Source organism: Anolis carolinensis, chromosome 3, assembly GCF_035594765.1.
Source record: "Anolis carolinensis isolate JA03-04 chromosome 3, rAnoCar3.1.pri, whole genome shotgun sequence".
NCBI lineage: Eukaryota > Metazoa > Chordata > Lepidosauria > Squamata > Dactyloidae > Anolis > Anolis carolinensis.
In genome coordinates this window covers 233,279,437-233,292,227 of record NC_085843.1, presented here as the reverse complement: position 1 = coordinate 233,292,227, position 12,791 = coordinate 233,279,437, and the positions used below count along the sequence as shown (strand labels likewise).

At 38.1% G+C, this 12,791-nt stretch overlaps 1 protein-coding gene across 1 annotated transcript in view; it reads left to right on the top strand.

Moving 5' to 3' along the window:
- The window catches only part of armh3 (armadillo like helical domain containing 3), a 156,312-nt gene that overhangs the window by 66,613 nt on the left and 76,908 nt on the right, over positions 1-12,791 (top strand). The window contains exons 21-22 of the mRNA XM_003224228.3: positions 8,343-8,425; positions 9,731-9,857. Of these exons, the coding sequence (XP_003224276.1) occupies positions 8,343-8,425; positions 9,731-9,857 (210 nt within the window). The remainder of the gene's footprint in view (positions 1-8,342; positions 8,426-9,730; positions 9,858-12,791) is intronic.

Sequence of the window (12,791 nt, the reverse complement as noted above, 5' to 3'; positions counted from 1 at the left end):
GACCTTAGATTTGTTCCAGAACTTTTCACAACTTGCTTTGATGTTATACTATGTGAATGAACCAAATTATGTAGCATTGAATTCGGCAATGACATTTGTGAAAGAACTGTGTTTGGTATATAATTTTTATTTTGTCTTTTAAACTCAGCACTCCCCAAATTACAGACAACTACAATATTGTAAAAAAAAATATCACCAGCCTGTGTATTAAAATTGTATCCTAGCCTCTCCTTCTAAGCTTCATTTTTTTCTGATTGTCTAATTGCTTCAGTCTTGTCTCATACATCTTCTTTTCTGTTCAACCTTTTTGGCATTTTTACCGCTCTCTTCTGCAGTCTTTATTACTTTATCTCAGATGCAGATTGTGATGATAAGATTACAGGTGGAAGGTGCTAAAGAAACCATTCATCGCCATTAATGAATTAATTCTTCATAATTAATGAATTTGATTGCATAATTAATCTTTCTATTTCACAGAGCTGAAAATCTTGATTACAGCTCATTACTTCGTTCTTGAACAGGCATTCCATCAGATAGCTACACCAGTCAACATAGAATTTGTTATTCCATGGGATTTTGCAATTTCCTTCTAAAGATCCATGAGTATTAATGGGATTATTTATCTATGCTTAAGATACTGAGCATGAAATACAAGAGTATGTTTTCACTAGTCCTCTCTTCCCTATAACATATTCTCCTCACCTATCTTAATCTTAATCTAGTTATGTTATCAAAGACTATGGCCAGTTTCCTTAAAACTAGACTGAAACTCATAACTTTTAAAGTTTGATTAAAATTGGAACCCTAGTTAACATGAACTAAAGCTGCTACTTTCTGCTACTGGAAAGATCTACCAAACACTTCTTTCATCTGACAACCAGATGATTTTTCTGTCAGATAGGATCGAGGACAATATAGATATGGACAGAAGTCAACAACTTTCCCTCCCCTCTCCTATTTTATTTTATATATTTTTATTAATATTTTTCTTTCTTCTTCTTCTTTAAATAATCTTATTTCCTACTTTTCTATCAATCAAATTGTTTCCCCACTTTTAATGTACTCATTTAAAACCATAAATAACATTTTAAAAAAAGAAGATAGGAAATAATGTTATGCCCACAGGAGGGCTTTTCTGATTATCTGAGAAGGCCACCAACTTCCTGTTTAAAGCATACATTAAGTGAACTCTGGTGATTTTCCTCCTTTCTGCCTCTTCTCAGATGAAACTTGTATGCCTATGCAGGAGACTGAACAAATCTGGGGAAGTTTCATTCATTCAGTGGCTGGATTATTGCCTGGGTAATGCCTAGATTTGCTAGAACACTCTTGGGTCAGTTGTCTTCCTTTGTCCCTGCCTCAAGAAGTGGGGCATTCATAGGAATAAGTTGCTTGAAGCTGGAGTTGCCCCTGATTCTTTAGGAAGTAAAAAAAATCTCTTCCTTTCCAGGGGACCATGAAGGAGTTGAGTAAATTAAATCTGGTCATTAGAAATGGGTGTAGTGTCTAATACTTAAAATGTGTTGTCGAAGGCTTTCATGGCTGGGATTACAGGGTTGTTGTGTGTTTTCTCCTTACGTTTCGCCCACATCTATGGCAGGCATCCTCATTGGTTGAGAGGTATATGCCTCACAACCTCTGAGGATGCCTACCATAGATGTGGGCGAAACGTCAGGAGAGAATACTTCTGGAACATGGCCATACTGCCATACACAACAACCCTGTAATACTTAAAAGACTTTGGCTATATGTCTTCTTAAAGCTCAGAATAGCTATTACAATTTTACTATATCTTATACAACTGTAGAAAGGTATCTTTCTACCTGGCATGTGTTTGACAAACTATCCTGAAGTTTTACCCTATTAGAAAGAGGGGATCGTTGGCAAGTTTAGAGGGTGAGGGAGGCCCTTCATAATTCCATCGTACATTAGTCCACCAAACCTGCCTTTGATGGAGGATTTTTTGTGAACCCTGCTTCTTTCTTTCTTATATTTTCTTTTTCTTTCTTGTATTTTCCTATCACTCCCAACAGCTTTATATACGTATTGCTGAAATATCAAAATACTAAATAGAATGGAAACTGTGCAAACAGGAAATGTTATGCTGAATTCTTTTCAATTTAAGGTGAATTCTGGAGCTGCAAAATCAAAAGGGGTTGTTAATGGTCACAAATATACAGGTTTCCCCCCCATAGTATAGAAAATAGGTTTTTTCTTCTCTAATGGGCTTCTGACAGCTAGCTTATGTCTGTGAACAGGTAATTTCCTTTCTCACAGCTCTTGCTGAGCTTGGAAGTGTCCATTTTCAGACATTTTGACACTCTGGAAGCTGAAGAACCATACAATTTTCAGCAATCTAAATTTTTAAAAAAGTATCCTGAGACAACAGTTTAAAAGCAGGGCATCCTACATCTCCCCCGTCCCCACCTCCAGTTGCAGTTATTTCAAAGAGAAGAAATTTAGTGAAAGCTATAATGAGGGGCAGTTAGATAAAATGTCAGTGCTGGTAGTTGGGAGCAGGACCTCTTCTTTAAGTTCTCTATTCAGCTCTGTAGTTTCCTCTTGCTTTAAGAGTTTGGGGTAGAGGTGGATGGGTTTAAGCCCTTTCATAGTAAGAACTGTGGTAACAGCAGTTAAAAGAAGAGAACATCCATTCAAGCATGAGTGAACTATAGAACAAAATGTTTGAACTTTAAGTGTGGTGGCCTTAGTGTCATGTTGCCTCCTTCGTTACTTGAATATTTGGGAATTCAGAAGGTGAGCTGAAATTACCCTGGACCATTTGAAATAGGAATTGGATAATATTTATGTCAACCTGATAAATATCTGAGATAGCCTAGAAAAACTGGTGAAATGTTCTTCTTTGGAATGATTTTTCTTTATTAATACACAATAATAATAATAATAATAATAATAATAATAATAATAATAATAATTATTATTATTATTATTATTATTATTATTATTATTATTATTCACGGTTGTGGAAAAGAAAAAAGTTTGGATTATTGATGTCGCCATATCAGGTGACAGTCAAATTGATGAAAAACAACAGGAAAAACTAAGCCGTTAACAGGACCTCAAGATCAAACTGCAAAGGCTCTGGCATAGACCAGTACAGGTGGTAATTGGCACACTGGGTGCTGTGCTAAAGGATCTCAGCCGGCATTTGGAAACAATAAACATTGACAAAATTATGATCTGTCAGCTGCAAAAGGCCACCTTACTGGGATCTGCGCGGATCATCCGAAAATACATCACACAATCCTAAACACTTGGGAAGTGTTCGATTTGTGATTTTGTGATACGAAATCCAGCATATAGATCTCATTTGCTGTGTCATACTATGTCTTTGCGTCAATAAAATACTACTACTACTACTACTACTACTACTAATAATAATAATAATACATTTTTTAATTTTTTACCCGTCTCTCCTCGTGGCTCGAGGTTGGTTACAACATACTGGTAGTTAAAACATATAATCATTTAAAGATTATATAAATATGCATATTAAAAAGTGTTTCCATAAAATATATACATTAAAACGTATTTTTATAAAATACATATTAGAATACACAGAACAAAGATTAAAGCACAGGACATGAGTTTAAAATTCATGATTAAAACTTGCTGGGTAGGCCTGCTGGAAGAGACAGGTCTTTAGATGGTTTTTTAAACTCTGAGAACTCATTTTGCTGTTGGAGCTTTTCTGGCAGGTCATTCCACAGTGTTGGGTTGGCCGATGAAAAGGTGCACTGGTTGATGGTCGTCAGGTTCTAGCTGGTTGGAGTAGCTGCTCTCCAGAGGACCTAAGTGTGTGGGGTGGATTGTACAGTAGAAGGTAATCCTGTAGGTAACCTGGACCCAAACCATGAAGGACTTTAAAAGTTTAAAACAAACACCTTCTACTTTGCCTAGTAACTAATTGGCAGCCAGTGGAGTAACTTTAGTATAGATGTAATATGCTCACTCCTGGATGTTCTTTTAACAAATCTGGCTCCTGTAGTTTTAACCAGCTGGAGTTTCCGAACTTGGTACAAAGGTAGCCCAATTTAAAGTTCATTGCAGAAGTTAATAGTTTGACAAACATATACATTTAAAATTGGCTGAACTATTTGTATTTATTCCCTCCTAGCTAAGGACACTCTTCGTCAGTGCATATTTATTGGTACAGTACCTTGAAAGTATAATTACTGGACATATGGTAAATGAATAGTGATCCCTCATTCTTTTTCTGAAAGGGGGCATCTTAAACCTGCTTGCCTTCCAAATGCAATTTTCACAGTAATGGTCCGAGCAAAATTTACTCAGATCCTACGTTTTGTGGTTAGTTGTGAATCTTGTGTTCTGTTGCAACATGTACCCATTACTTTTTTTTGCCTTGGAGCAAATCCAGAGCAATCTGAGAGAACAAAAGGTAGTATTTTTAAAGGAGAGGAAAGATTCTCAGGTTGTGTCAGTTTGCTTCCCTTTAGAGTACTGTCAAGCACTGTACCCTCGTGTGGTCTGGGAGCCAGTGAACCATGCTAATTCTTCTAGAAAGTATATAGCCCTCTGAATTTTTACTGTCAGCAGCAGTAATAAAGTCCATTGTAGACAATGGTATGTTCTGAAGATTATGACTAGAATCCTGTGACACCGCCCCTCTAGTATTTACGTTCTGTTTATGTGTGTGTGTATACATACATATATACATACATACACACATTAAAGTGGTTTGTATTGCACTGGTAATTTTGTATTTTGTGTTAATGGTTAGATTGAGGGTGAGTAGAACTGCATCACTGAAGCAGATGAGAAAACCATCAGTACCATTTGTGTCCTTGGTAGCTTTTTTGGAGATGCCGTGATATGAATGCTTGGGTTTGGAGGATAATTTCATTGTGATTAAGTGGTGAAGTTTAGCCAGATGATAGAAGAAGGTGTAATACCTGTTTGGGGCTTTGAAAATGCCTTGCAGATATAAACCGAAAAGATTCAGGTTTATGAGGTTATCAAGATTTCCCATAATTTTTCTGTAAAACCTTAAGCTGTTGTATGTTGGAGAAAATCCTTATTTGGTTGTGGATTTTTGTTATAGCTTCCTGTACAATTGTCTACTTTAGAAGCAGGCTGGGCAATTAAAATAATTCTGTAGAATCTGAAGCTGGAGGCTAAAGCAAGAATCTGGAATGGTGGAAGCCTACCTTACTGTTCATAGAGGAGCATTGCTACCGTATACTTTGAAACAGTAGGGCCTATATTTTCCTCGAAGGCTGAACTTCCCAAGGGAATCTTCCTGTGTCCTGTTGTAGTCAAGCTAATGTATGTATTGTTAGCCTGATCCAGGAAGAATGTATATTCAGATACTTTTAACCCAAAGGTAGGCTTAGAACCACTAGCAGGAGCTACCTGTCTGCTTCTATGAAAGGTTCTTCCTGAAGATTAATAGAAGTGAGACTACTTTAAAATGATATTTCAGATCAGTAGGGGAGAAATATATCCCCACAAAATAGAGTAATTCACGGTGCTAATTTATGGCCAAATATGACAGTCTCTCTCTCTCTCTCTCTCTCTCTCTCTCTCTCTCTCTCTCTCTCTCTCTCTCTCTCTCTCTCTCTCTCTCTCTCCCCCCCCCCCCCCCCCCCCCCCAGGTGCCCGGAATGTGTTGCCAAGTCACAGGCAGATAACCATTTTCACAGAGTATTGTATGGCGCCTTCCAAGCACTAGAACCAATGATATGGCTGTGGAATTTCTTAAAGCCAAGGCAATGAGTAAAAACACATTATAGTTGCTGATGAGAGAAGTGCCCAGTAAACTGCCATTACAGACACTCAGGGCAGCTGTCTGAGTCCCAAGCAGTGATTGCCTTGGATGGTGACATTTGCCATGGAGGCTTAGTTACCTTGGAAACATGCTTTAACGGAATCTTTGCTCTGTGAAGAGCCCATTTGAAGCTGCTGCTTCGCTCTGGAGGCTGATGCCTGGAAGCACAATGCGGGCAAAAGTATCTTCTGAGCTGAAGCAGTGTGGCATTAAGGGTCTGGCCACAATTCTAAAAACATAATTTGTCATAGCACTCTCAAATGAAATTTCTATCAATGTACACAGCTCCCTGAGAGCTGCATGAATTGCCCAAGGAAAGAGAATGCCTATTATTGCCATCTCAAGCACATTGTGCTCGAAATCTTCAGGTGACTTCTAAACGAGAGGACCCAGGATACGGGCCTTCAGGGGGAAAATGGAAAGTATCTGTAGCTTAGAGCCAGCCTGGTGTGGTGGTTTGAATGTTGGACTACGACTTTTGTGAGACCAGGGTTTGTATCCTTGCTTGGGGGTTGACACCCACTGGGTGAATTTTGGCAAGTTGCACTTTCTCAGCCTCAGAGGAAGGCAAGGGCAAACCCCCTCCAAGCAAATTCTACCAAGAAAACCCAATGATAGTGTCCCCATTAAGTCAGAAATGGCTTGAAGGCACACAATGGAAACGTCATAGCTTTCTGCATATTTCCAAGACTGAGTCGAGTATTGCTTTTCTGTTTATTTGTTTAGTTCTATTTCAGGATTCAGAAGAATTGTTAAAAATTTTATAGAATGGAGAATTGGCCATGTTACTCTTTGCAGAAAAAGCAGCAACACATCTTGTAAGCACCTGAAAGACTAAGAGGTTTCATTTGTTCCTTATATGCATGCATGACCACTAAAAATATCCATTAAATACCTTTAGAGAGCCTTCCTTTTCTTCTTGTCATTCCTTCTTGTGTAACTTATTGCAGTGGAGATGGGCAAAGTGTAGTAGATCTGGCTCTCTAGTCTTTAGGACAGCTTTTGTGTCCCCAGAGCACTAAATCACTCTTTTTGCTCATTGCTTCTTTTGGCTTCTAGGAGCTTCAAATCATATTTAAATATATCATCTCATATTTAAATATATCATCCACACTTCCAGTTTTGTTTGTTTGTTTGTTTGTCTGTCTGTCCAGGCCACGTGACTTCCGGAGAGCCCCAGGGACATAAAATTGGTACTTGGATAGACCAAGGTTATCTTCCTCTTGCACTAGAGCTTCCATTTGTCTCCCTTGCTTTTTTACATTTTCCATGACCAAAATCTTTACATATATGAGTGCTTGCTGTTTGGAATGTGGATAATCTGTCTCTTCTGCTACACTGATATTCTCCCAACCTGGCTTTCCATTGCTCTTGTGTTGTCACCTAGTGGACAATTTCTCCATAAGTAGAAATGCTCCCCCAAGTAAAGCTCAAATTACACATCTAAAATTAAGCTTGCAAGTTGACATTAAGCTGATCCAACTGGCAAGCTATGAACAGGCTTCCTGACTGTAAAAATTCATAGAATCATAGAGTTGGAAGAGACCTCACAGGCCATCCAGTCCAACCCCTTGCCAAGAAGCAGGAAAATTGCATTCAAAGCACCCCTTGCAGATGGTCATCCAGCCTCTGCATAAAGCCTCCAAAGAAGGAGCCTCCACCACACTCCAGGGCAGAGAGTTCCACTGCTGAACAGCTCTCACAGTTAGGAAGTTCTTCCTAATGTTCAGGTGGCATTCATCCTAGGATTTTGGTCACAACTGTCTGCCACATCTACACAAGACCCCCTCTTGGCAGAATACAGCCTGCAGTCTGATCACTTAACAGAACCAGAAGTAGATTCCTTTACATATTCTCCAAGCAAAAGTACCTGTTTGAATTTTACGTTCTGTAGTTGTCTTAGTGATTTTGATAATGCTGTCAAATATACACATTTCTTGTCAGTATACAGAGTGCAGGAATTTCTCATATCTGGTTTGTGATCCAGATTGTTTAAAGTCATTAACTTGTTTGCTTTCTACAGTGGGATATTGACTTTAGGCAGGGATATGGAATTCGGTGACTAAAGTATTTTTGTTTTCAAGTAGGTTTGTTAAAAGGAGACTGACATGGTGTGTGCTCCCCTAAATAATCTGTCACAGTGTCTCATACTATTGTTTAACTGCATTGTATTCATTGTGCCTTGTGTGTTGTCAACGCAGGTGACAGCTGAAGTAGGCTGTTGGTCTCCTGTGTTGGCAGAATATGAAGCTGAGAACAGACAGCTGGTTTCTTGGGTCCTGGGTGCTACTTTATGTGCTGACAAGCAGGGGAAAACTGTCTGTGTCAATTGATTTGAGTGGCAGGCAATTCAACATGAACCAGAGCAGGCCTGATAAATTGGGGACTGCAAGCCTTCAGTTCCCATTGCCACTTATCTGTGAGAGACGGAATTCTAATTAATGAACATATGCTGCCTTTTTCCATTTTAGGCAGGTATCTGGTTATGAAAATGCAGCTGTATTCAAAGATGACTTTTTCCTTCTTTTCACAGCTCTGATTAATCTATTGAAGTTCCTCATGTCCAACGAGACTGTTCTGTTGGCGAAACACAACATCTTTACTTTGGCTCTCATGGTGAGTGTCTTATCTGTGTGCGCAGAACAAGGAGAGACATTTGTGCCATTTAGTGTAAACAAGGCTGAATAATTTCTTTTTAAAAGGAATCTAATTAGTAGAGCATTCATTTAAAAGTACATTGTAGATATTTTGAGGAGTACTGTTCCCAGTCAGTCATCACATTTCTGTGTTACCATGTAATTTAGTTAGGAACAATACATTTTAATTGCAGTGGTGAGTCCAAAAACTGTTCCTGTATATAGGTATTTATTTGGAACCCTAACACATTTGTGTAAGTTGCCCAGTGGAAATATAGATGAGGGAAAAATGCCTTTTCAGGCATATTATATTGTACATTGAACTGTGATGAACAGGAATCTGGAAAAGATAGTGCAATGGTACCACCATTGGCTAACAGGACTAATCCTACTCAAAGCTCCAGCCAACCTGGAGAAACCTTGTTCAGGTCTGTTTAGTTCTCTTGTGTTTTGTACTGTTATAGTTCAGTTGACTGTCAGCTTGATACCTGAACATTTGATAGAAGCATGTTTCAGAAGGAGGGCATTCTGGGAAGTGGGAAGGAGGAAAATTTTTATTTCCCCCATGTTTTGAAATATCCCTATATCCAGGAAGAGAAGAATGCTAATGCCTTAAACAGTAGGGGACCTCTGAATTATCATGTGTTTTGGACTTCTGTTTCCAGAAGTGCTAGTTAGGATGGTCAGTGGTAGATTATGGAAGCTGTAATCCAGAATATCTGGAGGACCAACGATTCCCTCAACAGACATCTTCAGCCCTATATTTAATATGAGCTGTTGATGGCTAGAGTAAGCTGATTCTTCCCTCCCCTTACCAAGTTTTTTTCTTATTCTTTTGATATCTAAATATTCTGTGCAGCCTAGAAGATCAGAGTTACTTCTCACAAGCATTTGCAGTTCTTAAAACATTTATTTTGTCTTTTAATATATGCACTTAGCCATTTCTGCACAGCTAGGGAATCACATGAGTATCTAGAAAAAGCTAGCCTGTTTTTGAGTGGATCTCTTTTGCTTTTAAATTGATATCCACTCAACCACCCAAGATTACTTTTGGTAATGTGTGATATTTGCTTTCAGTGTTTGGATGGCTGGGAGCAACTTGTACACTCTGAGCTATATAAAGCAATAATCTAATCAGTTTAAAAAAAATACAAGGTTAGATTATTTTTGGTAAAACACCTTTTGTCTACAAAAATCAAATGATAGTTTCATTATTTGTAGTGATTACAATATCTGCATCTTCTGTATAGTTTGCAGTAATTTTTGTTCTCTTTTGTTTTCAAAGGTGGTAAACCTGTTTAATATGTTCATCACTTATGGAGATACATTTCTTCCAACTCCTAGCAGCTATGATGAGTTATACTATGAAATAATTAGGATGCACCAGAGTTTTGATAACCTATATTCTATGGGTAAGTAGTGCTGAACAATGTGGTTTGCGGTTGACAAAATACACATACATGAGAGGAAAATTGTCTAGGTGAGAGAAAACATGTGTATGACTCCTGATCAGCAAGTGCGTTCACCAAGTGATTGTCAGTCAGCACACAAATATGAAATAATATTTCATTCAATGTGTCATCCCTTGTTCCGAATGACACATTGAAAGTGGCTTTACTTCAGCAGCAAGCCTATAGAAACAGTGTTCTTGGGATATGGAGTGATCACCTGATTCACTGATGTGTGCTTCGTATGTGAAAGTGTTCTTGCTTCTGTTGCCAGGCATATAATATTTAGATGGCAGCAAGAACACACTGTGCCCTCATTTAGAGTGTGCCAGCCTGCTGTGTGCAGAGTGCTCCCATGTGAGAAAATATGCCTTAGTCTCAGGTCAGAGAGCAAGTAGAGCCCCCAGAGCCAATCAGCAGCAGGAACAAGCATTGTAAACAAAAGGTGGAAAAAGCATTTGATGGCTACACAAATAACCTAAAACACAGAGCTGGTAGCACATGGACCTGAAAATATCTAAAGAACCAGGTCAGTGCCTTAGGTAGAATCAGGAAACAACCCGCTATCTATCTATCTATCTATCTATCTATCTATCTATCTATCTATCTATCTATCTATCTATCTATCTATCTACACACACACACACACACACATATATATATATGGCGGGTTGTGTGGGTTGTTTCCTGATTCTTTCTCTCTCTCTCTATATATATATGTATATATATAGAATAGGGGTTTGGCCACGAAAATGTTCCAGCCTGAAAATGTTTTGGGGTGAGGAAGAAGCAATCCTTCTGATGTGGGAATTGACTGTGGTTGTGCCATTATTCTCTGCTGCCAAGTCAACTTTGACTTATGGTAACTCTAAGCGTGAGAGACCCTGTCACTCTCCAAGTCGTCATCAACAATCACGCTCTCAAGTCTTGTTGACTTAAGGCCATGCCTTTCTTAATTGAATATCCACCCTGAATGTGGTATTCATATTTTCCTACAGCCTTCTGTTTTGTCAATCATGTTTGTATTTTCTAATTAATCATGTCTTCTCATAATATGTCAAATTATGACAGTGTCAGTGTGTGGTCTGCATACCATTAATGGGCAGAGCCAAAGCCAGTCTTGGGTACATATCTCCCTTCTCTCTCCTCCTTTCCCCCACCATCCCTCCCATTTATCATCCTTTCCTTTTTTTATAAACATGAACCACACTTGTCTATTCATTCATTTTCCCCATCTCCATCATAGTATGATCCTCTTCTCCCTTTCCTTCTCCCTCAACCCTGTTCACATTGTTGTATGCATTGTGTTTAGCGATACCTTGCCTTTTCACCAGCTCATTTAAGAGAGAAATGTACACTGTTGTCCACTGCTGCTATACAGGAGATCCCAAGAGACATGCATTGGGGATTTGATAGTCCAGAGCTCAGTGTGACTCTTGGATCATAAGTTGTTCACCCTTGCTGTAAAGTAGATACATAACAGTGAAACACATAGCAAAAGATGAAGAAGAACTAGGAGTTCATATGTATGCCTGCTTCTGGAAATACTTTAGCAGGGCTGCTACGATAGCCTGTCTCTCACTGGTTTTCTCTCCTGTTATAAATCTACCTCAGCCACTGCAATAAATGAAGGGTGCAAGGATATAAAAAGGATAGAAAGCTCTAAAATAAATGGAGAGAGTTGATGACTCTGTGCAGCATGGTAATGATAAAACAGCAAGCTCTTAAAATAAAGGCCAGAGATCATTAAAACCATAGATGAAGTACTGAATGTACCTGCTTATTCAAAGCCAGGCAAAGTAGTGCAACAAAATTATGTTCTTCTCTAATTTCTGTTCTATTCTGAAGAGCCAAGGTAATAGTCTTATAGTCTTTGTAGAGATATTTTTATGTGTAGTTTGAGAATGGCAACAACACAATGAAATTCCAGGGAAGCTTTTTAGATTGTGATATGATTTGACTTCACTTTTGTATTTCCTTGCTTTCAAAGCAGGAAACTGTATGTTAGTTCCAAGAAGGCCTGAGCTTGTTTTCATGATATTTGGAGAGGTGAAGCAATGTTTTGCAGAAATTTCCACTTCTGAAAATACAGGAGCAAGAAAAAGATTGTGAAACCTTATTATGGAAATGCAATTATTTCAAGTGTCAAGATAAACAAAGCAGAGCACAATCCTGGAATCATCATCATATATAAAAAAACTACTTCAGATAACATTGTTTGACATGTTCACATGCAATATATATAGGAGAGGCAACAAGGCTAATTGAACAATTAATGAAATCAATAAAAAAGAAACCATACTGCAAAATCTTTGGAACAAAAAGGTATTTTTATGTTTTGGGATCTTAGTGATTATAAGTAAATAGATCAGTCAAATTTTAAAGTCAGCATTAGTTGTTTGATTTGTTATTTTGTGTTTTATTTGGAAAACATTAGTCCAGTGTCCTCATTTGTTGGGCACGCCCACTGCATATGTAAATAGGTTCCTTTTTCACTACAATTTCCCTAGCATTTACCATTCAGAGCATCACACAGATATTGCTGTTTGGTGTTAAATACTAACATTTAATCTGTGTTCTTTAATACTAGCAGAGATAGTCTTAAATGGTAGAGTTTTCCATAAATAAGACCATGTGTCTTTGTTGCTTTAGAAGTCATTTATTGAAACCTTCCTGACATCTGTAGGGTCAGGGAATTTGGTTTCTAATAATACAGAATAGATCTTGAATGTTAAGTCTTTAGCATTATTTTTAGCATCTCTTATAAGTGATTCACACTGACTTAATGGTCTATTGATTTTTACAATGTGATTGGAGAAAAAATAAATGATTTGGTGTATTTGAATCTAGGTGTGTCTTGTATTTTCCAATTGCTCCTTTAATTGGCTACCTATTTTT